General features: G+C 43.1%; 1 protein-coding gene across 1 annotated transcript in view; it reads right to left on the reverse strand.

The window, feature by feature from the left end:
* Positions 1-1,312: 1,312 nt before the first annotated feature.
* kek2 (kekkon 2) overlaps positions 1,313-27,755 on the reverse strand; it is a 35,233-nt gene continuing 8,790 nt past the window's right edge. Inside the window, exons 2-3 of the mRNA XM_065303097.1 lie at positions 20,410-20,503; positions 1,313-4,954 (exon numbers count right to left, since the gene is read on the reverse strand). Coding sequence (XP_065159169.1) covers positions 2,565-4,880 — 2,316 coding nt within the window. The 5' untranslated portion in view covers positions 4,881-4,954; positions 20,410-20,503 and the 3' untranslated portion in view covers positions 1,313-2,564. The remainder of the gene's footprint in view (positions 4,955-20,409; positions 20,504-27,755) is intronic.

The raw sequence follows: 27,755 nt of genomic DNA on the forward strand, positions 1-27,755 counted from the left end.
TGCTCTGCAGTTTTTGTTCTGCATGACATTCTGCACACGTTGGCATTGACGTGTCGCGCGAGTAAATAAAAACATTTTTATTTGCGGCATGCGCGTACGTTTATTTCTTTTCATTCCATGCGCTTTCACGTTGGTTAACCCGGGGCAGCGGTGGCGGCGGCAGGTCCCCGGTGGGATAACTCGAGAAGACAGGCATGTGCGCTAGTTGACCAACCACTCTTTAAGTCCTGACAGCGGGCGCGGAACGCGGAACAATTGAGATTCCCGCAGCGTTCGCTCGCCGCTCCCGCGGCGGCGTGTATTGATCCTCGCTCACACTTCGCATTCGCACGCCGGTGGTAACAACTTCCGCCCGTCGAGATGCAAGTCAAACTGAAACTAAGAAGTGCTATGTGTCGCTGTCAAAACCGCCACACTTGTAAAATTCGTAAATTATGGCCATTTTTATGTTTTAATTAAAAATTTCACAAGAAAAATAATTAATGCAGTTTATAGGAGCTAGCAAGATAATACAAGACATAATGCGCTTGCATTGCATTAGAGGTTTTCATTATGGAAAATTTCACGACGCATTTACTGCAACTTACCTCTTATTATTCTGTATGCAAAACTGGCGAGCGCACAGCATGCGCGCGGCGGCGACGAAGGCGGCTCGGACAACTGCTCCATAATAGATTAAGCTACGGGCACCGCGTAGATCTTACGAGCGCGCAATATATCCCGAGGCCAAGATATATCCCCAACTAATGCACGCGCAGTGATAAAGATCTCTCCTGAGCTTTCTTAGCATAACGTAATAACCCAAAACAAGTAAACTAACAAGAGGCATACTCGGGATTTATGTGCTGAATTATATTTGTCCCAAGATTACATTAACATTATCTAGTACCGCCGACGCGCGACCGTAGCTGCTCTCTTCTCGCAGTCTTCGTGCTTAGTCCTACACGACTCCTTAGTTTGTCGCGCGACGGCATGCAGAGCGCGCGGCTGGCTCTTAGATACACATACATCAGTTTTCGAGCGAGCGAACAAGGCCAACCGCGCCGCCGCCAAGAATTACGCGCATACACGCCGCCGCCCCCGTCGGCGGGAGGTGATATACGATGGGCATGGGGAATGAGGGGCCTGCTCGCGTCGGGCATACATTACCCGTCCGACTTTGCGCGCAAACGACGTCGATCTTACGACGCCGTGTGGTAAACTTGCGATACCAGCATCAAACAACGTCTTATCTTTGTGGCTTGCATTAACTGCATCGATTGCAGACTGTCACATTAAAACTTTTACCTGCAAAGTAAAAAAAATTAAAAACTTTTTTTGTGAAAATTTTATTATTATATCCTGTGTTTATATCGTCATTATAATGAAAGACCAAACAGTTATTTACAAAAAACGAATAATAACTTTAACAGTTTCCTCTACGTCTTTGTTTGTTTACATAAACTCTACCAATTAACGTGTAAATGTAACTAGTATATATATTTATATATATGTAAGTACATTCCGTGTATAAGATTCGCATTATTTCTATTACTGCCGTAATGATTGGTATTCATTATAATCGGTTTTGTTCTATGATATCATTAAGAGTCGTCAGAAACAAAAGTCTCCTACGTAACGTAAAATATCGCACCATCGTTTAAAATTTTTTATCTACATGTTTTATATTCATCCGACAAATTGGACAAATTCAATTTTATGTACATTGTACAATGTGTAAATTCTGCAATTGAGTAGTTGCTATCAAGTGCACCTCTATACAGAAAACAATTAGTTTTGCGCTTCTAATTAATCTGAATTACCTGTTGTTAAGTCTAGCGCCATCATTGTCCCTCCCTCGTCTAACCTGTATTCGACGCTTCTGCAACTGTTCGAACCCGACCACGTCGGTAATCCGAATCCGCTACGCGCCGTCTATTTCAGCGCTTCCGCATTTCCACTCTTCATTCCGCGTCAATGTTCTTGTTTTCCGCGCGGAAAGCAAGTGTGCGCCGATGTAACACCGGCTGAATGCGTGTTGCACGTTCAGGTCGTTCGGTGTGCGAGATTGTTCGCAAGCTTGCTTTAATGTACGACTTCGATTCATCATCAGGTGCATGCAGCGCACATATAGCGAATTCTCCAACCGCACCGTATCAGGGCGTCATGTTACGTTCGAGTATGTCAAAAGCATTCGCTGTGCGCGCGCACCGCCATTTTGCGCTGATAACATTCGCTTGTTTTGTTTTCCGCGGGCATACAGCGTACTAAAGCGCTCACCGATCGACGGCGTATTCATGTTCGAGTTTAGTAACAACTTCAACGGCCTGCACTGAACATTGAGAAATGCAGTACTACAAGTGCTACAAGATTCCGAATTTGACAATATATATATATTGATGTATAGCCGAGGGAGGTCGTAATGGTTCAGTTTTAGTGGAAATGTGAACTAAACGTGATCGTAAATAATTTACAATTTTACCCTGTTTATAACACGTCCTAGCCGTTTGTAACACACTGTCAGAGACCACTCTCAATTAACCCGTCGCGCACCAGGATTTTTTGCACGTCTCGTCTAGAGCACTCTAGAGTGTCACTGCCTGTTCGTCGACGTAGCCCTCGTCTGGGCTCTGGTTCACTTCGTTGCTAGCGTCAGGTGTGGAAGTAGCCCCCGGCGGCGGTTCAGTCTTGGCGTTCGCCGCATGCTGCCGGTCGTTACCAGTCTCGGTGGTCTGGGCTCCAACGCACCGCCGACTAATCGTCGAGCATTTGTTGTCTGCGCTCGTTATCGGAGCGGTTTTCACGCGCGCTGGCCAGCAAATGGTGGTAGCGCACGGTAGCGATGAGGGCGCCCCGTCAGTTTTATAACCCTCCGGAGGAGATGGAATGACCGTGACCTGCGGTATCGTGCCGACGTCGCAGTGTTTCGGTAGATAACCATCAGCCGTGTACCGGACATCAGGGCAGTAGTGCTCGTAAGGAGCAGGGTGGGCACTACGCGAGAGGAACTCTGCTTCTCGAGAGTACCTGCTCATTGGGTTTGCGGCGGATGCGCGTTTTGCGGCGCGATTGTAAGGCAACGTTCTATAGAAATTCTCAGCGGGTTGTGGCTGTGGTGGAGGAGCGGCGTGATGTTGATGTGAATGTGGTACCTGATGCTGGTGTTGAGGTTGGATCTTTGGTAGTCCATAATCAGCTGGGTAACCTTCGGAATCCATTGAGCAACCAGCGTCCCAACTGTGTAATGAATAGAGTTTTCTAGAACCTCGCATACAGCTAATGGGTTGGAACTGCACCAGCGTTGGGTGCAACATTGGAGTCAACTGTTCAGTGCATACAGAAGCATCGCGACATCCTTCAACGTCATCCTTCCGAACTCGAACTCCTGTTTCAGTATCGTTAATGAGGTCAGGATTTTGCTCCAGTTGATATCTTCTAAGAGAAATAGGACTATGGAGTTGATTTGCCATCGCAACGGGTGACATTGTGCCTAGAATGTTCTTGCTCAAAGGTGGGCTATAGAACATGATATCTTGCTGATGCTCTTGTTCGTTGATGTTCTGTTTAATACTAGGTGGTATCTGTTCGGTGTCATCCTCACGAGTGACTTTCGAATTTGTATTCTGTTGGTATTGCAGGGCGACCTCCTTGGTCTTCTCGCGTTTCTCCATGCGTTTATTATTGCGGCGGCATTTGACAACGCAAACAATAATCGTAACGATCACGACCATGAATAGGGCCACGGCTCCGATGACCCCCGCAAGCACGTACTCGAACGGGAACACCTCGCCGATAACGATTGGCTCCTCTTTAACAATGATCCGAATGGTGTAATTAGCGCTCACACTCCCAGCCGGGTTCTCCGCGGTGCAGACAAACGTGCCGTTATCATCAGCATTTGCGTTGTAGAGGAACAGCTCGCTCCGCTTGTCTTCACCATCCTCTTCGATGAAGTACAGCAGGCGGACGCCGGGAGAGATCAGCGTGTCGTTCTGTAGCAATTGCCCTTCGAACCACCACGTGACGCGCGCCTCGGGTGTCGCGTGCACGTTGCACATCAACGTAAGGTTCTTGCCTTCGCTGATCTCCAGAAAGAGGCTGGTGGGAGACACGTCCGGCAGGCACGCGAGGTCGTCTGCGGCGATCGATTTGATCGTCCGCTTCGCGTGCTTCGACGGCCCGTGGCAGGTCGGCTCCGTGGTCTGCGAACCATTGTAACGTTTCAGCCACGCGCGTAGCTCAACCAGCCTACAATCACATTCCCACGGGTTTCCCTGTAATTCTACACCGCGCAAATTCTCAGGTAATACACGCCGTCCTTGCACGCTCTTCAACTGATTGCCGTCCAATCGTAACCACTCCAAACTGTGCAGACCATGGAAAGCATCTTCTTGCACCTCCTCCAATTCACAATCGCTAATTTCCAGCGTATTGAGAAACCCAAGACGGGCAAACGATGCCTTTTTAATGATCTTAATAGGATTGGAACTAAGTGTAAGTCTCATGAGTGAAATGCAGTCGAGGAATGCATCAGTCGGAACCACATCTAGAAGATTCCCAGCAAGATCCAACTCGACCAGATTGGTAAGACCTCGAAATGCGTGCTCATCGATAGCGTGTATGCGGCATCTCACGAGATAGATCCGCTGTAGGTTGATTAAGTCCATTTTGAGGAAGATCTCTGAATGGAGTTCATCTAGTTTGTTGTCGGTCATATCAAGCACCTGCGTGCCTGGATCCATACCGGCTGGAATCGACAGAAGATTTTTGTCGTTGCATTCCACTGTCTGTTTACCATTCTTCCATTTACAGACGCACGATCCAGGGCAGGCGACGACAGTACCGAGGTAGGCGAGGAGGGTGGCGAGCGCCAGCGTCCTCCATCGCCACAATGCGCTCATTGTGGATTACTTCTCCAACGATGCCATCTCGGCAAAACTTTGCGTTCTCCTTCCGCGCGGACGAGCCTCAACGTCTGGAACACGCAAAAAAACCAACAACTTTAAAAGAAGCCCACTCGCTCGTAGCAAATGTAAATAAGGGAGAGGAATACAAACAATACTCGGCTGCACCGAGCGAAATATATTCACGCGCCGAGGCGATACCACCTCACTCCACTGCTTTGCTACCAGCCTGGTTACTAATATCGTGACGGGCATGAGGAGGGTTCGCACCGGGACCCGAGTGTTGTATAACTTTAGGTCTTTGCTGCTCGAGCCAGACTTGCCCGAGATATCCGCGCGGTTGTTGGACGGCAACATTGTGGCACTGCTGCGCTGTGTGTTCGACCCTTGCATTTGATCAGTGTCCAACCAACCGCCTCGATTTACAATTCATGGGTTGTCCGCACACAACTCCCCACAGGTTTCACCAATATTATACACGTACTTTAAGCTCGTTTATTTTTCCCGAAATTAATTTTCTATTTAGTTGAGCCCGTTTTACAGCGTCGAGATAAATTGGTGCTTTAAATAATGACTAGCTCGTTCATTACGCTGGATTAAGACGTTGCAAAACGGATTTAGCACCATTGAACAAGCCCCTAATGCCAAACGGAAGCAGAATTTTTTAAAGAGTATTTTCCGCGCAAAATAAAATCATACTTTATTGTTGTTGGCAACGATATAATCAATAACGATCTAACGTTCGACTAAACGATGACTCGCAACATGCGAAGCGAGAGCTTTATTAGCCTGGGTTGAGCCACCATCCAACACAACCAACCAGCAGTGTGGTAGAGGTTGATCTCACTGCCGCGTCCGACTGAGCCTCCTTCGTTTATCGTGTGTTCATACATTTATTCAACGACGGCGGACGCAATCGACCAAACGTTTCCCCGGCGCACCGCACCACCGCCCAACCACCCCACAACCAACGAGTACGTCAGTTGAAATATATTCGGATTGTTCTTTGAAAAAGCGCACGTCCGGCGAGTCCACTGAGCGAGATTGATAAATGATGCGAGCGACCGCGCCAACGGAGACCCAGTTTTTTTTTTATATTCCAACAGCCCAACTCACACTGGAGGATAGCGTGACGTGAAGTGTGCGGCGTTACAAAACTGTGCAATGCAAAACGAGTCCGAGGGTTTTGTTGCCGCCCACGAAACTTGCAACGAACTTAAATCCCAGTATCGCGTAACTTTACAGCTGCATTTTGCGCACCAGCAAAAGCTAATTTAATTAAGTTCAATCATAACTTTCAGTCAGCACATAAACATCAACAGCAACTCTTTTTTAATCAAACTAATTTGAAACTTTAATTACACGAAACAAAGCGAACCGTTGATGTGGAAAATTTTTAAAAATTGCAATTAAGCTGCACGTCGATACATTGAAAAATGTTGTTTGTACGGTGCACTATCGCGCGTTACCGCCATATGTATTCAGGCGTCCATTGACTTGATAGACGAGAAAGGCTCTGGATGCATAGGAACAAAAAATAGAATCGAGAAAAACTGCGAGCGCCGGCGTACGTAATTTAAATCGATTTCACCATAGACGCTCGCCCCGAAGAGATGCGAGAGGAATTTATAGCTTGGCCAGCGAATTCGGCTTTCAATATTCAGTGATTGAATTATTACCATTTCTCTCCGGTGCGCTCTGACCAATAGATCAAACCTGATTTTTCATTCCCAGATTGCAAATCGAAAAAGACTCCAACAAAATTTCAATAGTAACTGTTTAACTAGGTTATATCTGATAATAGCTATTATTTGTGTATATAATTATTATTTCAGTTGATGTCTTTTCGATTTTCTATTTTCCGCACGTTGAAGAATATACCTACAGCTTTCATTTTTCGCTGCGCGTCTAGGAAAACGACTTTTTTCAGGGCCTTTGTGCGAATAACAGGGATTTCGGTTAAAGCTACCTGGAAATAGGAGATTTGTAAGGATTGGAAATATATCATTCTTGTGCGTGTGAGTGCGCGCGCGCACGTAAGAAAAGAGATTTATTTTTATCTCGAAGTTGATAAATATTTTCGCCTCGAATTTTATTAAAAGAAACACACAGGCGTGTGGGGAGCTGGTTGTCAGTATGGCCGGTGATGCCTTTTGTCGTTTCGCCACGCTTCGCATGCCTTATTAACTACCTCGCGTTTATATTGCCCAACGAATTCGAAAGAAATGCGCCGCCGGGCCACGAAAATGCCACTTTACGTGTCGCTAAGAACTTTCGGCGGAACATTCGGCCGTAAAAGCTCTCCAGACAACGCGTTACTCCCTTTATGAGTCGCAATCAAATTCCAGAGTACTAAAAATCAAGCAGTTAATTAAACGAATCTCGACGATCAACTTTATTAACACGAGCGTGTGTTTGCACACTGATTCTCGCAATTGAATCGGATTAATTAATTAGAAAGAAGAGCGGATTTTTAAAAAACATGTTTTTGGAGGGGAATTTTTTGGATAGCTTGCCTTGGGGAGTACGCAAAACAAATAAATGCAGCGTTTACGCTGTGGGATTTTAACTAAAAGCCAAAGTATTACGGCAGCGACCGGAAAACACAGATACAAACGCGCGTCGGCAAAAATGGCGGAGGCGCCCCGGATAAAGCAAGCGCGATGTGGAAGATGTGGAAGGCATTTATACGTTTCGCAAGCTTTGCTCTTGCTCTACGCCAACGAATACAAAGTCGTGGGGTGGCATAAAATTACAAGAGCCGAATTATAGATATGGCAATTTGCAGTTTTCTTTCTTTTACTTCTTTGACTCCTTTGGGTTTGCGCTCGCACCGAGCTTTTTTTGGGGTTTTGTTTTGCAAAAGCGGCAAAAAGTTGGAACAATGCGACCCTCGCCTTTGATAATAAAACCGCTTGTTTATTAAGAAATTTTTGTTCGGTATTTTTTGTAGCACCAGTGACATTACACCCTTTCGAGCAGGGGTTTTGCGGTGATAAAAGCGAGTCAAGTGCGCATGACGCCAGTTTGCAAAAATTGGATTTAGCCGAGACGTCCGCTCAAATTTGCACTTCGTTTGCACGGGATTAATTCTAATACTATATCGCTTCTTTTTTTTTTATTTAAGCTGGTTAGTGTGCCACGTTATTTTCGGTTTCATTGTGTGGAAATCAATTCAATTAGAATAGATTAAAAAGTTCCCGCTTCGCAGAAACATTTTTATTAACTCTGGAAGGCTAGGCATGCGGACGAAAAGAGAAAATCCATCAGCCAGGGATTCTTCGAGCGCGGATAAGTCAATTAATGGAATAAAAATTAGTTTCCGGAGTAATTTGTCGGCGCTTCATCGGCTGGCAAACGCGGCGTACTTTAGATTTTCTGCAAAGTGGTTTATTTTACGCGTACATCAAAGCTCCAAGAGCCCGCGAACCGACCGGAAAAAAATCATTAACTTACTTGTGAATAACCAAACACGATGGTGTGCATGAAAAATAATTCCCAACAAAAGAGATCGATTGTGAGGCATGATGAGAATTTCACATATGTGTGCTTCCGTGACGAAATATAATCACACACAATGTGGAAAAAAATAACCAAAGAGAAATTGCAAAAATTCAAATTTTTGATTGGAAAATTTTCGTATTAAAAACTCGCAATAGTCAATGTTTACACTCAGCATTGGCGAGATTGAACAAAACCGTGAAAAATCCGCACATCCGTCATAAAGAATTTTATGCAGCGTTGGAAATTAAATTTTTCGCACCCTCCGAACGATAATAATTTCATTATCGGCAACAAAGGAATGTAATTAAATTAAGACAATTATTGACTTAGTGCTTTAACTTTTCCGGACACGCTTAGTGCTCCAACTTTAACTTTGCGCCATTTTTAGATGAATTGCTTTTTTTGTCATTTGTCGCACTTGTGAATTTTTTCATTTCTAGGAAAATCTTCATTACAAATGATACCTTTTTCCAAAGCGCGCGCGCGCGCGTGCGACAACTTTCCACCACGGCAAAGAGCACGGCAAGCCTCAGAAAGTTTCCAAATTTATTCTATTTGTAAATCAGGAGGTCTCGAGGGTTCGACGGGTCCACTTGAGAATGCAAACAAGGGCTTAACTTTCTTTCTCCGTTTTCTCGTCGCGTTTTTATTTCAAAACCGGCGGGCGGTGTCCGTTTTTCGGGGCGGCGGCGTGCGCTCGGCTTCAATTTCGCGCATTGGCCTTAGGGGACGTATGACGAGACGCGATCAAATATAAAATATTGCCGCTATATACAAACCGACAAGTTTACGCGCTTTTATTCTTGCCACGAGCACTAACAGTAAAAAAAATCCTCCCCCATCAATGAGGCGTATGCAAATAAAGAATAACAATCGTGTTTATCGGAATGATTTATTGCTTAACAAATCGATGTTACCCTTGAGGGTATATAAAAATTATGTCGGCGGCAATTTTAAAACACCCCGAGAGTTGCAAACTCGACAAACTTGACGAAGAGTAAATATAATTCAAAAGAGCGAGACACTTGAGGCAAGTCGCGCATTCCACTTTAAGTACGAGCGCCTAGAGACAACAAGTAACTTTATTTGAAGAGACGCGGCGGCGTCGGCGGCGGTTGGGGGTTGTCTTCGCATACACAAAACGCTCGCGGTCTATTTGCACGTAAAATTAACCTCAAAGTACGGTCAAGTTTCACGCCCTTTGCTCAAAGTTTTATGCTTGCGTAATACCTAAGAACGACGACTTTGGGGGCGGTGTGCGTCGGTGGCGTCAGCGATGGAGAGGACCGCTAAGCCTATAAAACTTATTTTACTGCGGCACGGCGCGGAAACTTTCGGTTTTTAGGCGCGAGTGTTTAGCGCGTGTTTGGCGGTCATCTTAGCGTGTTTGTTTTTCTTCCTGCCGCCTGCGTGCGTGGCTCTCAAAAGGTGCGGAAAAGCTGGGATCGCACCGAAGGAGTGTAGAAAAACATAATGCCAGTTCTAATTAGTTACAGAACCTGGCCGCTTTTCTCGCTCGTTTTGCTTCACTCGGCTGGGTTCGTGTTTTATTCAAGATGTGTGCGCAACGGTTAACCCTCCAGGCACAGCAGAGCAGTCGATACACACGAAATGAAACGAAATTTCGAAATAGTTTATTTAGCAAAAGTTCGTCGCGCAGTTGTTTTCGTTGCGTTTGTGCGTGATGGCCCAGGGAGTTCATTTCACGCTAATTAATTGAAGACTTAACGCTCCCGCAATAATCGAAATTTTCATCCGAGTTGGGAAAGCTTTTGCGTTGTTTTCCGGCGCTTTTCGAGGTTGAAAGCGTCGCGAATAAGCGATTTTATTTGCGTTTGTTTTTGCCATTGCGAACTCCCACAAATCGATTCGCGTCACTCGACTCGATAATTTATATTAGACCATTTACGCCGCCGCCAAACGGCCTACATTATGCATTTATGAGTGTGATTCAGACAACGCAGACTAAAGGTTAATGCACTCACTCAAATCCTATTTTCGAAATGTAAATGTTGAATAATTAAAGTAGACGATAAACGTTTTATCAAGATTAATCAATCAGCCAGCGGGCAATATAATTTAATGACTTTAAGTGTTAAAGGGGTGGTTGCTTAATTTTGGGACAAAAAACATTTGCGCCCATCAATCGCGGCCTTTCTTGGGTTTGAACCATCGTAAAAGTTTTTGCCAACTTGGCGAATTTAATGATATATGAAATTTGCATAAAGTTTGGATTTTATGCGCACGGTCAGGCTTCACTGTTCAATATCCGAAAGTTTTTCTAGTTTAAATTATGCGCCAATTTTTAGTTGGGTAGTTAATTTTTTTTTAAGAGAAAATTTATCAGTTTGTAATAGTGGAGCGGATTTGCGTAATGTGATTTCAGACAATTTACATGCATTTGGTTATTTTGGCAGGACACGATCGCCCTGCTGATTTATGCGCGCTATGTAGATTTGTGGATTTGTGTAATATAATTGTCGTTTTTGGTTTTGGCTGCATTTGGTTGCAGTTTCCTCTTGTGCTGGATTATATTTACTGCTAACATGGAAAACATTTTTGGCCAATGGTTTACCACAGGCTCATGCATACGCACCACAAACAGTTCCAGGAAGCTCATTCAATTTATTCTAGATTTATTTCGTTTTTCCTTGTTTTGTAGAAAAAATTGAGAAAAATAATAATTTGTGGTTTGAAATGAGCAAAACATTTTGAGTTGTAGTTTTAGGTCTTTGGTTTATTGGCGCTGTAGGTCGAAGGCGGATGGCGAGCAGGGAAAGCAAGTCGCCGGCGATGCGGTGGGAGTCCTGGGAAATATAGGACCTTTGCTACAAACCATATATCATTTACTATTGCTAATAGCCGGACCACGGACCACGCCCGGGATAATTTGACCCGCTCGAAACTGGTGGCGCTCCAGTTTCACCCTTCTCCGCGCTGCACACCCGCCAAAACCTATTTCGCTGCTGCTCCACGGCGCGCGCAAACATTAAGGGGTTTGTTACAGCATCCGGCGCGATTTAAACACCCGCCATGCGTCAACGTGCGCGTTGCGCTGACTGTTGGTTCACTAATTTCACCAATATACCCCGGCTTGCGCATATTTCACTTTGTCGCAGAATCGCAAATCCGAGAAACGGATGCACAACGCTTCTGAGCGCTGGGGTTTATTGTGTTCGAATTAAATTGAGCGATCATTGATTTCGTCGTGGTCAGTTAGCTATGTACCGGTGGGTAATTTACTGGTTGGCGGTGTGGGATGCGCGCACTATTAATCCGCCAACTTGTGTTTGCGTTACCTGCGGACGCAGTTATCTCCCCCGTCGCCGCCAGAATTCGCAACGAATCAAATTCAGGCCGGAAGCTCATAACGAAACGAAAGCAGCGCTTTGCCATCCCCCCCCCCCCCAACTCCCCACCCACCATCGTCTCCGTGTGTTTATATTTCGAGTTAGTTAACTTGGGAATTTGATTTTCGTCGGGTCTACTTTTCGTTTGTTCCATTCGAAATTGAATAAATTTTGCTTTGAGCGCAAACTTTCATAAGCTCGACGTCCCCGCGCTTTTTAGGCGGTGTGGGGTTACACCATCCGTGCGACCCTTCACAACCATCCCCTCTTTTGCTTCACTGCGCTCACTCTTTTAGGTTCGGGGAAAACTTTTTCTGCCTGTGCGTGTGTTTTTTGCTCGGAATACATTTTTAAAATTCTTTGCTTTATTTAGCAGGACTGCGTCTGCATGACAAGGGATGATGGCGGTGGTGGGAGTAAGGGGAAAATTTTGTGCACGAATGTAAAAATACTTTGGCGATGTTGATACACTGTTTGTTCCCGCTCTCGAGAATTCAATCACAACCTGCGGTGGTGCGGTCTGCGTGACCGAAATTTGATTTCCGCCCTCCTTCATATTCTCGTCATGTCGAAGAGGTGAAACCAAATTAAACGAGCAAGACACATAAATGATCCCTGTGCCATAGAGATTAAATCATAATTTACTAGTGATACTTTAATTTTGCAAATAATAGCTTCATTACTTGCAAATCTCTTTATCTAGAGATTTAACCGGAATGGACTTGTGCAATCTGAACAGAATGTAGTTTTACGTCAGATAAAGATTTGAAATAAATACTTGGGGAGCACATGTAAGTAAAATCTATAAGTCTAGAATGGAGAATTAGCCGCACCTCCAACTCGCCGCCGTCGCCGCCTGACCGGACCCGCATGACATAAGTTTAAGACTTAGCTGCGCGCGAATCGATTCGGACGCGGCTATGCGCGACTACGTGCCGCCGCCGCCAGGACCATCCGCGTGCGGGAATCCTCTGGCACCGAGCCCTCCCGCATCGAACACAAGATGGGATGATTCGAACGTACGAGAGTCCGTAATCATACTCCTCGGCGCCGGGGAGTGCATTGCGTTGTAACTTGTCTTTAGAGCGGAATCTTCTCTTTCGTTTATGGCAAATCGATACTCGGGGCGGTCGCCCACGCGCTTGCTACTTCAAACCACTCACACAAAAAAATCATTTACACTTTACGGCCGTCAGATAGAAACGTTTCGATACGATCGGATAGAAAATATTAATTATAGTTGAGGAACTTAAAGTTTGCAAGAGGCATTTATTGGGGAATTTAGCAATTAAAACTTTAGGAAATTTAGCGCGTTTGCTGGTAAACAACAATATTCTTTGCCGAAAGAATATAATAACATTTCGTGCTCAACGCGAACGCAATTTACTGGTTTGGGGTGCGTTGGAAAAGGCGAAAGGTACGTAAATTGCTGAGTAATTTTGTTGAATATTACCGTAATTTGCTCATTCGGGCGTAATTTCGTTGGAAAATTTCGAACGCGTGCTTGTTGAAAAACACACTAAGTAATAAGCTTTTGGTTCATATTCACACGATGTAATAATATTGTTGCACGTAGTACACGCAATAATTTCGCGCTCACTTTGGCAGGAAAAGCAAATTTTGCATATCATAATGGTTTTCTTATCTGTAGGTTATTTATTTACTGAAAGACGAAAAACCCGCCTAGCGTCAGCAGTTAGCAGTGCGGTAGAGAATAAAAAAAGTTCTCCTAACTTTGCGCTAGAGCTGATGGCCTCAGCAAAGCCTCGTGTGCTGGTGACACACTGACTGCTGGCATTAAGCGCGACCCACATCCCTTGCGTGTGTATATATCCGCCGTTGTTTACTTCAAAGTCACTAAACGCCGCTGCGGGACTTCTCGGCGCGAGACAGCCATCGCCATTGTGCCGGCGTGTTTGCGCCGTAATGGAATCGAATCAATCGAATCAATACGAAAAGTGAAAAGTTGAAATGTATTCCTCCAAGGACAGCCGATAATCCAGCATGGATAAATTTGTCAGGATAATTTAAAATACAAATAAAAAGTTTTAGGGTGCATGCGTTAATCTTAAATGTATGTTCAACTCATTATTTCACTCGGCACCTTCGTGTGGGGGTGGCGTATGCGCGCGCGATGGAAGCACACCGAACGTGACTAGCAATTGTATATCCTGTCAAGTTCTGAAACATTCGTGCCGCGCTGCTGGCGTATAACGACTGCTTCAGCTAGAAATGGCAGTTGGGCGATTACGATCATTAACCCCCGGACGTAACGACGAAAGGAAACTTCTATTACACGGAGATTGGAAATTGTCTCTAATTTGCCTCAATACGTCTGGTGGCGGCTGCAATACTGAACTATTAGTGCTCAAAACGTCACGATTTACAATTGGCAGGAATATTTTTTATCCTCAATCCTTAAATACGTGGATGTATGAGGATATTTTGCCAAAAAAGATATTTGTTATTGAAGTAAACGATTTTATTCAAATCACGAACGAAAGCACTTTTCACTAAATCCAAGAAACTTTCATCCAACGTGTGCGCACGTAGACGCAGAAATTCGAAAAGAGTAGCATCCCCATCGTGGGGTGCGACAACTGCCGACGTCCTGCTCGCTCGTGCTCATCGAGGCGAATTTCGTGGCATGTCATTCAGCTCACATGCACATCCCTGATAGTGGTTAGTATGTAAGCAGCGACATGCTGCTTTATTATCCTCCTTGCCGAATAAAAGCAACATCAGCAGCAGCATTAGATGCGGTAAGCGTAAGCAACATAATTAATTGCACTTTTGGAACGAGGTGGCTAATGCAAATTTATATGCATATACATATATATATGCATTATGCATATATGCAGGAAAATGAAAATGTCGCGGGTACTTTATTAGACGTGATATTTATTAACTACAACGTCGTGTAATGCATTGCTCTTATGTGAGGGGCGGAAATGCAAATTAAAAAATAAAAACGCCCAACGCATTCGATGTGAAAAGAACGGAAATTCTGAAAACCGAGAAAAACATTCATATTTCAAATGCATGTCTACACATGCGTTTGGTGGGTAAGATGTGCGCTAAGGGTGGCAACAAACAACAAAAAATAAGAAACTAAAAATGCAAGCAGCCGCTCATAAATCAACCCAGGCGTGACAGGCTAAGAAACGCGTCCTGCAGCGACCAACAAAACGAAAACAAATATTTAAAGCGAAGATAAATTATTATTGTATCATCAGCAATTTTGATCAGTTTATTTATTTATGAAGACGCTTCCCGACGTTGACTTGCAATTTTATATATGTGTGTGTGAGTTCAATTCCTTGAGAATTATTTCAAGGCAATAGAACAAGCTATAAAATCCAGATTGCCAAATTTTGGATTCCAATTTTCGATTTTGGCATTTCAGGCCTGGTGCTTTCGCTAAATTGGGCGTTACTAAACAACTATGTGTGTGTGTGTGTTGGGTTGAAATTTTTGAAGCAAGTAGAGTAATGGCAACGTGCCGAACCGAACGCCAGTCAACGTCATCCATCGATCAATCAGCAATCCCAAACATTCGAAAGCGTCGCCTACGCTCCGCCGGCAGGCTAGAAGGACGCCGCGAGGACTCGACTCAATCGGCGGGTTTTGTTGCCGTCGGTTTTCCGTTTAACGCCCGGCCGAGACCGTTCGAGCAAAGGCCAACTTAAATGAATCGGATAATAAGCGTTTTTCGTTTCGCGTGCGAATGCGAGAAACGCTCGGCATTCCGTTACATTTACCGCTTCACGAAAAGCCGAAGACCTTTCGGCCGGCCGGAGAAACATAAAGGCTGCCCGACCCACCCGACCCAAACATTTCTGCCATTTCCAGCTATTGAAATGTACAACAATTGGAAGAAAAGAATTTTTAAAACTTCAAATACCAATATACGCATCATTAAGTTTTATTAAATTTTATCAATGTTTGCAGTCACAAGCTAGGTACGTTTAATATTACTATGCAAATGATAACATCAGATGTTGACATCCACGATGCATGAAACTACACGTTTCAGATATAATTACGCCGACTTAGGCAGGCGCGCAGTCAATTTGCTGAGATTTATGTACGCACATCAAAATCAGAAGCATGTAGGTTAATTAGATCAAGACGAACTTGCGGGAGTCAAGCGTGCGGCGTCTCTAGCAGTTCATTCCGCGCGCGCGTGTCGAAAACGAGGATCATAACTCGTGATATCATTGCAAAGTGCCTCATTTAATTAAACGGTGAAGAGCTCTTCGGCTCAGGGCGCGTGATCTCGCCTAAATAAAGAAGGATGCGTAAAAGCGCTAGATGCAGACTTGTTTTTCGCGGCGCGCGCTTGTCACATAAACAAATTATCGGTCATAATCGATTAATTAGCAGTTACAAAAGCCCTAGCTGTGTTTTATATAAGTTGGCGGAGCACGCTCGAGCCGTTGCTCGTGTTGGGGACTTTCGGTGGGCGGCCTCGAGCAAAAAGCGATAAGAGAGCCGAGTCGGACTAATTGCTATACGCTGGCTGTAATAAAACGCGCTCGGGCAAAAGCTCGTGTGCGGCACCCCGGGTGGAATACTGAAAAATACTGATAACATTAATACACGAGAAAATGGAGTTTCGAGCAAAAATGGAAAAGAAATGATTTATTGTCTCATTATATTTCTAGCCAAAAAAAAAACAACACTATTAATATATCTGGACTTGTTTTTGATTAGTGTAGAAAATCATAACTTCAAAGGTAATTAGGTAGATGAAATTTTAGAAACTGGACACTTTAACTGGTTCCATAATGACCACAACCCGACCGCATCATTCAATGTAGCCGCATTAGAGACCACTTTGAGTAAACTTGAGATGATTGGACGTCGCGTCGGCGGACGTGGCATTAGAGCGGCGAGAATCTTGAAAGGATTTGCCAGCCGTCGAGTAAAGGTCCCGGGATATTAATGAGTAGATCCACGACGTGCTTTATTAGTCGTCGCAGGCATATTCCCTGCAATAACCGCATGTTACGCCACCGCTGGCGTTCAGGTGGAATTAGTCAAGCAGAGGAGGCATTACTGTATTACAGCTGCTTAAAGGTGTGCAAGGTGTATGTGCTACGCAAGTAATAGCTGTAGTTATAACCTGCTTACATGTCTTACAGACCCAAGATCCAGGGGTTTAGTAAATAATTTTGAGGTTATACAAAAGTGGCTGAGGCTTAAAGCAAAAATTCAATGAAGGTTGGATTGATCCATGAAACTATTTCGATATACGTTTACATATTTTACATTTTATATTTTGCATTTCGTATAGGATGTGCTGGTGCGTGGTGCGCTTCCGGATGCTTTCAATCGATGTGCGAGCGCCGAGGAAATCGCGGTAAATGAAAACGAATAAAAAGCGAGGTAAGGAGCAGAGTAAGAAATGCACGGCGCGCAACCGGCGAGTGTACCTGGCATAAAAACGTAATTGTATTGACACTTTGATGCTTTGGACGGCGTGGCACGTTCTATTACGATTGCTGCCGTCAGCGCCCGGCGCCTTCACCATGTGGCTTTCTATTTTTATGATGCGAACATAAAAATAGAATTTGCATACATATTCAAATAAAAGCACCCAGAAAGTTTCAATTTAATTTAAGTTCCACACGCGTCACAATAAAAAATAAAAAATATTTTACTCTGTGCTAATGGGAAAGTTAAGTTGGTTATTGATTAGTGAACTGTTACAGTAGCGCGCCACCCTCGTATAATCTACTTTATTCTCTATAGGACCGCATAATTTTTTATAAGCCGAGGCGTGTTGCCACTTGATGAATTATTTATGATGTGTTTGGACAGTTTTCCGATAAATTAGTTTAAACGCCCGGACATGAGACAATAGGCCCGGAAATGATTTAGCTTTTTTTCGCCAACTTTTTATAACGGATAACAATATGTAATTTGATAGTAATTTATTATAATTTCAAAATAAAAACCGAAGAAAATCGAGGAAATGGAATCGGTGTATTTCAGTGAGCGCACGTGCAGTTGACAAGTGTGTTATTACAGTAGTGATTTAACCAAGTGGCCCGGTGTTTGGTGTTGGGGGCGGCGATACACCATTCGATTTGCGCGTTGTTGTGCGCGCCGCGCGCAGTTAAAGCAAACCGATTTCGCCGACAACGGCGGCAACGGCAGCGACGATAAATTCCTAGTTAACCTTTCCGAGAAACCCGGTCAAATTACGACATCTCTGCCGCTGCCTGCCGCGGCTTTTAGAACTGAGGAAATTGCATCTGAACAAATATCCATATAAGTTATGACTCACTTACGAGCCGGCCGAAGCGGGCCCGATACACTGCGCTCGACATTGTTATCGCAGAACAACGAATACTCGCAGGATTCGCTGGAACAAAGCGCGAGCTTAACTCTACAACAAATACCAGCGTGTCGTTTATTGTAAAGCATAACATCAGAGAACTGAAGCCGAGGTATGAAATCGCCGGTGAACTTCCTGATCATGACAAATTTGTGATGTGGCTGGCGTAATTATGACGCCAGATGTCAAACACGTCAGTGAGATAATATTATGTTGGGTTAATGATGATGCGACCGATGGGAACAGTACCATTTGTTACACAACTGCATTTCTGTCGTGTTTACTCACCTGTCACTTGGTTTGTTTAACAACTAATTAATTTATAATCGATTTTTGTTTGAATTTACACTGTTGTTCTATGGAAACTTTTGCTTGTTAAAATAAAGAAGTATTTAAAGAATATAAGAAACTTTACGAGTCCTGTGAGTTTTTCTGTTGCCGGTAATGTCTCGCCGGAGATATTCAACTAGTTAGAATATTCGTATTTTCTGTTAGTTCTCCAGTTACACTTTTTCCGACCGTCGCATAGTTAGAATTTCGAACACACACAGCGCGCGACTAAGTAAGCATTAGCGAGACTGGCGGAGTGCATGCGAAAAAGTTTTTAAACAAGTCGACGTCGGCGACGCTAACAATGCAGAAACTTTTTTACATTAAAATTTCACCTAGGCGAAACGAGCGCGCAGCGCACGGACGAATCCTTCTAAGTGTCTTAATCAGATTTCCGCTTTTCTTTTTCTGCGCGCCGCGCGTGGGAAATTAAGAAAACTTTCCATTTTTCATTCCGCCGTTCTTTACGTTCATCCCCAGCAGCGTTTAATGTGTATTTATATAATTTATCTTCTTACTCTTGAAAACAGAAAAAAACTAAAACAAACGTTTTGTGTCATCCAACAAAACCGGGTGATATATTTTCTGATGGCTGGTTGTAAAAATAGTTAAAACGTCTTCATCGTTCACGTCTTCGGTCTCTCATTAAAATTTAGACACTTTATTAGCATACTGCCATAATTCTAAAGGACCCAGGAACTATTTAAAAAACTTTAGCGAAGGCAGCGTCTCGTGCCGCATCGGTGGCGCGCCTTCGGTCCGAGCTCATTTTTTCGCTGCTTAATACGGTCGTCCATCAACTGGCTAAAACTCCCGGCGCATCCACCCAAACCATTTGCGCCGCATGCCGCATGCCTTGCGCCAATGTTATACTAACTCCGGCGCAATAACAATTAATAATAGGGAAACGCGACGCGGGACGAAACGAATTTGTCCCTAATAATAATTACAAGCATTAAATGCTAAGAGTTGTGTGTGAGCCATCCTCTATACTCGCCGTGTGGGCAGATAACCGGCTGGCAAACTAATTACGCCGCAGATCCCCTTGCCAGTGTGAGCACACCAAAGGAAATTAACCCATACTTTAGGTTTTCCTTTCCAATTGGCCAGGTGCGCACACACATTACAACAAACATGTCGATTAATGACTTTTAATTAATCCGCGAGCAATTAATACCAACTAAACGTAATTGTCACGATTAAATACGAAATCCGCTTTCATTTTGAAAAAATCACAATTCATTCATTTGTGAATGGAATCAAACCTAAATTTATATTTCGGCGCGTGATGTAGAATGCACAACCACGATTAATTTATAACAATTAGCAATTCATAAATATTGAGTTTGTTTTATTGTCCGGTTGAGTTTTTGATTGTGACGCGCAGTAATTAAATTTCGCACGCAGTTCGTTACGCCGCACGCATTTCCATAAATATGCAACAAAACTAATTACAAAATCGTAGTCGTAATCAAAAAGTACGCGGCGAGCACGCACACGCACGATTTATCCCGTTTCGACCCAATTAAACGTTGTGCGTTACTAATTTGCGTTTTAGTATATTGGCTTTAGAATATTTTACATATTATTGTTAAATCCTGTACTTTATACATCTTTGGATGGTATAGTAAATTACGCAATTTCCATTTACAATAATATATGCACTGACAGCTACACCAGCGGTTTCTGGTTCAACTGTAACGACCAGTTGTGCAGCCGCCCGGCGCCTCCACCATTCTCCACCGCTTTGAAGTTGTACCGAAATTGGGTACGTACATCGTGCACATACCTAAGTGAATACCGTAGGTAGTTATAATTTGTTACAACTGGGCAGCAGCAGCTGCCGGTCGGCCGGTGCAATGACAATAACTTTCCTAATATTAGATTCAACTCGGTAGGCGGTTCCTCGAAGGCGACCGAGGGGAACACCATTCCGACACTGTTTATTATTCTCTGCGGCTAATTATAAACTACCTAAGCTGTATATAATACCAACCTCTATAATTTTAACTCGGCGGTTGTTCTGCGGTCAATTGCATATTCCATGAAATCTTAATCCTCTTACGGCGCACCGCTGTGCTGCTCCACTTCTGGAAACATTGTATTTGATTAGTAATTACATTTAAAACATTTTATACTTGTATTTAAGTATTTGTCTCTATTGTGATATAAAATGATTTGAGAGTTTAAGACTTCAGGTGTCAATTAAGTGAGATTATATTGACGTGGCAGTATATAATCATTCAATCTATCAAATATTCTCTCTTCTTATTCGCCAATATCGGGCGCCGCTGTGTTTGTCATTAAAGCGTTGGCATAATTAGCAATTCGCAATAACGACCGGCTCATCTCGACGCGGCCGCCAGCATCAAACCGAGGACCGACGCTCATAACGATAGTTACAGTTGATGGTCCTGCTGTAACAAGCGGTGGAATGTACTCGGGTTGGCGGTATTTTCGTGCATCGTGCGCGCCGACAACTTTCCACCACAACAACAATTCCACCCACATACCCACACATACGTGCGCTACAATTAGTACGTACGCGGATGGTGTTATAACAATATTACATATTTTACACACGTGATGTTCGCGTGTGCATGCGGGTTATGCGGCGAGTCAACATTCATTATATTCCGAATTTATGCGGTAAATATTTCTCAAATTAATTAAAACAATGTCACTTCTAGTAGAAAATTAAATTCTCTCTCATTGTTTCCGCACACTCGTGACACGCAAAAGTTGTGTTGGTGGAGGCGCCGGTGTCGTGGGCGACGAAATTGCGCTTTGGATTATGCAATATACAACGCACGCAGTTAGTGGCGAGTGCGCGGCGTGAATAAATGCACATCCCTTACTTTTAATTAAAATTCGTTAAATAAGCAAGTGACCACGCGTCGACACACGGAATCAGAGACGAATTTACGTGTCTCTCGGCGAAATAGTTTGCGTTCTTTACTGCGCAAGCTTTTAGCGTTTACATTTGAATTTACCAGCGCATAAATTTAATGATCATCGTTATTTTATATTTGGTGATGTTTTTTCTATTTACATGTATGAGCAGCAAGCAACTTTAACGTAAATTAGCTATTTGTAAAACGTTAGGGAATGCAAACAATATTATACTTCAATTAAAGTTCATAAAGCGTTCGATCTCATAAATATTCAGCGACATCCTTTGCGACCTTTTTATTCGGTGTATATATTTTTCACGATAAAGGAATGCAAATAGCTTGCAAAGCAAAATTGCAAATGCTTCTGATATAAACAACAATTTTATAAGCAGACAGAATTTATTTACTATTTACAAAAATTACACAAAAACAAATAAAAAAAAAACACTCGGTACATTTAGAACATGTAAAACATGCAAAACAACTTACTACAACTGTGAATGTATTAATATATTCATATTTTACATTTGGAACATCTCACATCTCATATCTATTCCTTGCTGGTAGAATGGGCTCAAAAGGGTCACTTTAAAATATTCCACCATCGGTTCGTTTACGATGCGCAGTGCAACGAACCGCCACTACCGCAATTTGAGCCTGGAAACCCGTACACCACATTAAATATTAACGCGTAGCGGTTGATCAAAAACGAGCACGAGAAAGGTGTCGGAGATCCTTGAAACGCGTGCACCTTCAGGTATTCCACGTCAAAGTAACAGCTTTTACGAAATGGAAAGCTTTTTGCTAATTTTGCATCTGTGTAATTAACGAACGTGTCTATAAATATTTATAACGTAGATATCTCAGAATTCAAGCCAGGTTTTCATTTATTAAATTAGCAAGATTGTATACAATGTATTTATCTTGCAAAAAACGTAACTAAGATGCAAATTAGCAATTCTTTTATGATTCATCTCGTGAAAAGCTGTATTTGCTAATGGATAATTACACGACGCGACAGCGCAATGCAAAATATACAGACGAAGGAAAATACTAGGAACAAAAACTATTCAGTTGGAGATGTTGGAGTTTATGTGTCGCAGATTTTTCTCAGTCTCGGCAGACGCGTCCGGAAATTATTCGCTTTTACGAGCTTTATTATAATAATAAATATAAAAGGGCTGCAATGCACAGATGCAGCGCTTTCATTTCATTGACGAGACAATGGAATTAAACTTACAGACGGATTTTGTTACAATGTACAAATCAAAAAAATGAAAAATAAATGAAAAACAGTTAAAATTTTTACAAATGTTTTGTTCGACTTTAAGAGACATTGTGCAAAGTGAAATATTAATGCGTACGTTCATTTCATGCAATCCTTGTGCTCGTAATTTAACTCTCCAGATGGGTTAGATTATAACTTTAACCGAATTACTTCCAGCAACTTGTTTCAAAATGCATCCATTTAGAGTTACATTTAGCATGCGGTTTAGTAGTTGTTAACTGTACACATTTAACAAATCAACTTTTAAACCATAATTAGGTTAAAATATTTCTGAAAATGTTTTAATTTGCTCTACATAAAAGTATAATAAACGCCCTAGTTTCTGCCCTTGATGAATATAATAGTATTTAAACTGGGACTTGAGTTAAGTGGCAAAAAATAAGTTTAATTGTTTTGTTGGCGAGTTGTTTCACAAGCGACGCAATTACGCGCCCTAATTGGCATGAATGTAAACGCACGCGCGCTCAGAACTCGCCAAATGTTTGCTTACTTTTTCATTGCTTTATTATTCCCGATAAAACTTGCCGCCCGCTGCGAATCGAATGCAAAGTCTCGTAAAGCGAACAACGCGTACCAGCAAATTCTTGAAAACTCCGTTGTGTGTTTCTGCGCAGCGGCAGTTAACTGTGGACGAAATTGAAGCAAGTAACTAAATCCGGGCGCGAAAAGTTTTCGCCAGCGATCCGAAGCCGAATAATATAACTATAGTCGAAATAACTGTGTAACTACTCCAACAAACTCGATATTCATTTAATTTTAGTTTTTCTTTAACTTAGGTTATGAAACTTGAGATTTTAATTGGCAGGATATTAAGAGGGTTGCTACTTGATGTGTAGGTGCATGTGGGTGGTTTATACCTGCTCACTTGACTTGACTAGGCGTAAATATTTTATACCACCGAAAATGTACTTCCCTTGTCATCTGCCAAAACGACGCGAGAGGTAATTTTGGTTCGGAGACGCAGCGGCGCAGAAAACTGAAGTCGGTGACGGTCGCGGCTTTCGGATGGCAAGTCACCACTGATGCCCCGAATCGGCAGAGCTGGATGTCTTTCGGGTAATAAGGGTAAACCCCCTCGACGTCGCTCGCACGCGCAAGAATATAAAGAGTTTGTTAAGGGAAAACAACGTCACATTGCAAGTCACCATCATCGAAAACGATCTCGGCTCCATTTTTGCCACGAGTATTTTTTCCACTCTATTTGCAGGGATAATTCAAGGGATGAATGCACCGCACTCCAAGACGCACGCCAGACACGTCTTCATCATCGCATCAATCATCATCATTTTTGAAATGTTTCACTCCCGATAAGGGTAACCTCAAGATAACGGAAAAAAACACTAAAAAATTTAAACGCACAACATTTACAGCGAAATAAAACCCAATAAATTCGTAAACAACGCACACTTTTAGTGGAACATTACGTCCCTTCTACTTGCAGACGATTTTAATGCTTAAAGACTTTAATTTACTCCGACGCAAATGGTCTTAATGCCATGTGGAAAGTTATACACAATGGCGGCAGGGGTGCGTGCGGTACATCTTAATAGAAGAAGCACGTACAAGCGCGCAGAACGAGTGGAGACCTGGAGACGCGACGCAAAACAAGTTTATTTATAATCTCCGGGGTGGAATAATTGAAACCCCTGAAAATACGCGTCTCTCGACATGCTTAATGCAGGCAGACACAGTTACGCACAGCATCTCTACCTTCTACCTTTGCTTTCTGTTTCCAACTCTGATAAAGCCAGCAACACGTCAATCCGCACGCGTTTCACTCGCTGTTTACCCTCAAAAATTAAACAATTCTTTGACCTAAAATCAAATTATTTTTCTTGTACACCAAAAATATTTTAAACCTCTATGCCTAGCTGTAGCATTTTTGGTGGAGGCGCCGTGAGTTTATAATAAAGTTTTTCCGCTCCGGCGTCATGACCATGCAAACGGTTATTATTATGTAGTACGTGCGATCGCGCACGAAGCACGCCTGCGACTCATATAAGAAGCTCCAAACGCCCACGCCGACGAAAAAGTCTAGTGCTGCTGCAATGACGACGGCGCGCGCGTCGACCCAAGCGCAAAGTTTGTTTATTAAAGTGCCTTACACGTTATCACTATCGCTTTACTTTGTGCACGCCCGCGCCCGCATATAATCTTTTGAATATTCAAAGCTCATATACGACATGAGTGCACAGGGTTGGTTGACAGTACCCACCCCGGAGAGTCTCTATTCAAACATGCCAAACACATTAATGTCAAATAAACCACTACAAAAAGTCAAACTATAATATAAGTCTCGGATTTAAAAGACGCGGTTGTTGGAAGAAATTAGTTTTAAAGAGCTGTAGACAAGAGCGATAGCAAGCGTGAATGTTTGTATGCTAATGCCACGAGGGCGTAAAAGGAAATATGACGACGTGATTACAGGATAGTGTGGCAGGCGAGCAGCGCGCACCACCCGCGCTCGATAGACGTCGACGGGCGAGCTGGCGCTCACTGTTTCTGTCTCATTAATTCAATTTATTGTCTGATTTGTACGTGGAGCGCCCGGAGGCGGATAATGCACGGGTCGCAATAAATGCTTTCAGAAAACGACTTTTGTCGCTTCCTGCTGCTGTCTTCACGAATTTAGCACGTCTAAATAATACACCAAAATAGTTTAAATTTAAACTATTGATTTTACTAGTTTGTCAGTGACAATATTGTATTCTGAGTAAATTCAACCACAATTATGTTCAATTGAGGTTCATCAAATCATTAACGTTGACAATAGATTGTCTACGTCCTGTTCATTCATAGCTGATAACCGAAACGCGCATTATGCATGGTTCAATAATTTCGAGATGATAAAGCAATGCCAGTTGATGATGGTGGAGGCGCCGGGCTAGCGAGCAGATGTTTGCTGTGTAGACACGCCAATAACATAATCCTTAATGAGCATGATGATAAATGCGAATATTTGGAGTTAATTTTTGAATTAATTTAATTTTGGAGCAAAAAGTTTGTTTAAATCTTGTATAACCACACAAACTGAATATGGTCGTCGGTCGTCGTGTTGTGAAAATCGTTGAAATTCAAATGACAAACTTTTCTCGAGGGCAGTTTTGGGGCGCCGATGCAGGGGCGTATAAAAGCCTCCCGCAAAGTCTGCAAAGCCGGTCGCGCCGGGTTGTTGCAAACATCTGCGGTGGCTTTCGGGTGTTTTATTCAGGCAGTCGACCCCGGTGGTCGAGTTCAACCCGCCTCGGCCGCATTTTTATTTCGACCGAAAGCGCGCGCACACGCTTGACGCATCCCGGGTTTGTTTTTTACGTCTCTGTTTTGACATGTGCCAGCAGTGATTGTACTGTGCATACAAAAACGACTCAGCATAGAAACGCAAAAATAGCTGCACTTATGCTGTATTTTTCATCAACAAGAAGCAATGAGGGTGGCGCGCGTGATATTGCGAGAGTTGAGGTACGACTGGCGCAAATTAAAATGCAGCGCGCGCATTTAATAAACTAGAAAGCTTTCGACGCGCGAACATATTAAAAAAGCATTTCCGCGTTCGATGTAAATTAACGCGCGAATTAATGCATCCGTAATCGCGCAAATCGACCAGCCAGCAGAATCCGCGTGTACGCTAACCCTCAAAAGCTCAAAGCGCCACACATAGTTTCAAAGGCATTGCGAAGCGAAAGCTTGCTGGAGCTTCCGTTCACCTAAAAGTTTTTGCGCTTGGTTTTTCGTCCCGAGGATCCTCGCCTAGCAAAGGATAATTTATTCTTGAATACCTATAGTAAAAATGACAAGTACAATGGTACGCAAACGGCATCAAATTACTTGGAAGTAATGTAAATGCACTATTCACAATGGTAAAATAGAATATCCCGCTGGCGGCCATATTTTTTCTGACACACATTTATCAGCTAAACATTTTCTTGGAATTTTATCATTATTTCTGCAATATAAATATTATTTTTATCAAACGTTCTATGAAGATTTTTTTATGCAGACATTTAATTTGCGCTTGCAAGAGCGCAAAAAAGAGCTTTTGAGACACTGCCACCCCGCATGTAGGTAAATATAGGCGTGAGTTTTTTGCACTGCCTCTCTCGCACTTAATCTCCGCATGACCTTTGTCTCTGTGCCTGTCGTCATAATTCACATTTATCTGCGCAAAGCAAGCGCAATTCGAGAAAAAACTCAGACGACACACAGACACTTGGAAACGTGCTTCTGTAGCCAAGTTGAGGCAACACCGCACAAAAAAGATATATAAAGGCTTCCGCTATTTTATTTTTTAATTTGGCGCGAATTATACACGCTAAAAACCATTCGGGTTCAGCGACGAGACAAAAAAGCCGGCAAACGGCCGCGAGGGTACGCGCCGCTTAAATTGTATTTGATTACGCCGGTTACAATTAGAGTTTTTCGTAGTTAAATGAACACGAAAACAAAAGAAACAAGAGTATGCCATGCGGAAAAGTTGTTAGGGTTTAAATTAAATTTACAAATGGCCGTTAAAAGTTTGTAAATTTCATCTCTGGCCAAATGTCGGATTTGTTTTGTTGTTTATTCAGGCTGTGAATGCACATTTCTGTAGGACCCATCAATTTTTGGTTTGCGAAAATCTAATATTGACGTGCGTGAGTTTTAAAACATAAAAAAATCTCCGTCGTGGTGTAGATTGCACCCGCGGGGGATGTACAACCGCATAACAACCGCGATGACGGCGCATCATTATCACGCGGACGTGTAACCTGTGCACGCCCGTATAGATAGAGCTAAAAATCAAAATCTGGTTAAATCACAAAATCGATATGAGCTTACATGTCACGAGTGTATTCCTCCCTGGATGGCGCCCACGCAGCCACCGTAAACCCGTATTTCAGCGAAAGGTATGCACTCGCGGAATGTTGACGATACAACAAGCACATTTCGCATTTCAAATTGCAAAGCCTTGATTTAAACGAATTGCGCAACGCACACTTTGTACTGCGTGTGATGCTTGTTTGGAAAATTAAATTCAGCGCGAAATTATAAAACGTTTATAAATCATTTGCTCGTTTATTAAATATTCAGTCAGCTCGACATCGAAAAAGTGAAACTTTCTCGTTAAAATTTTAACGATTTCACTTTGAAGCCAAGTTTGGAACGCGCGCGCGTCCGCGTTTG

This window comes from Atheta coriaria, unplaced genomic scaffold (assembly GCF_025399875.1).
Source record: "Atheta coriaria isolate IRGN ID8LTWV9N9 unplaced genomic scaffold, Caltech_Dcor_3.1 hic_scaffold_5_pilon, whole genome shotgun sequence".
In the NCBI taxonomy this organism is placed as follows: domain Eukaryota; kingdom Metazoa; phylum Arthropoda; class Insecta; order Coleoptera; family Staphylinidae; genus Dalotia; species Dalotia coriaria.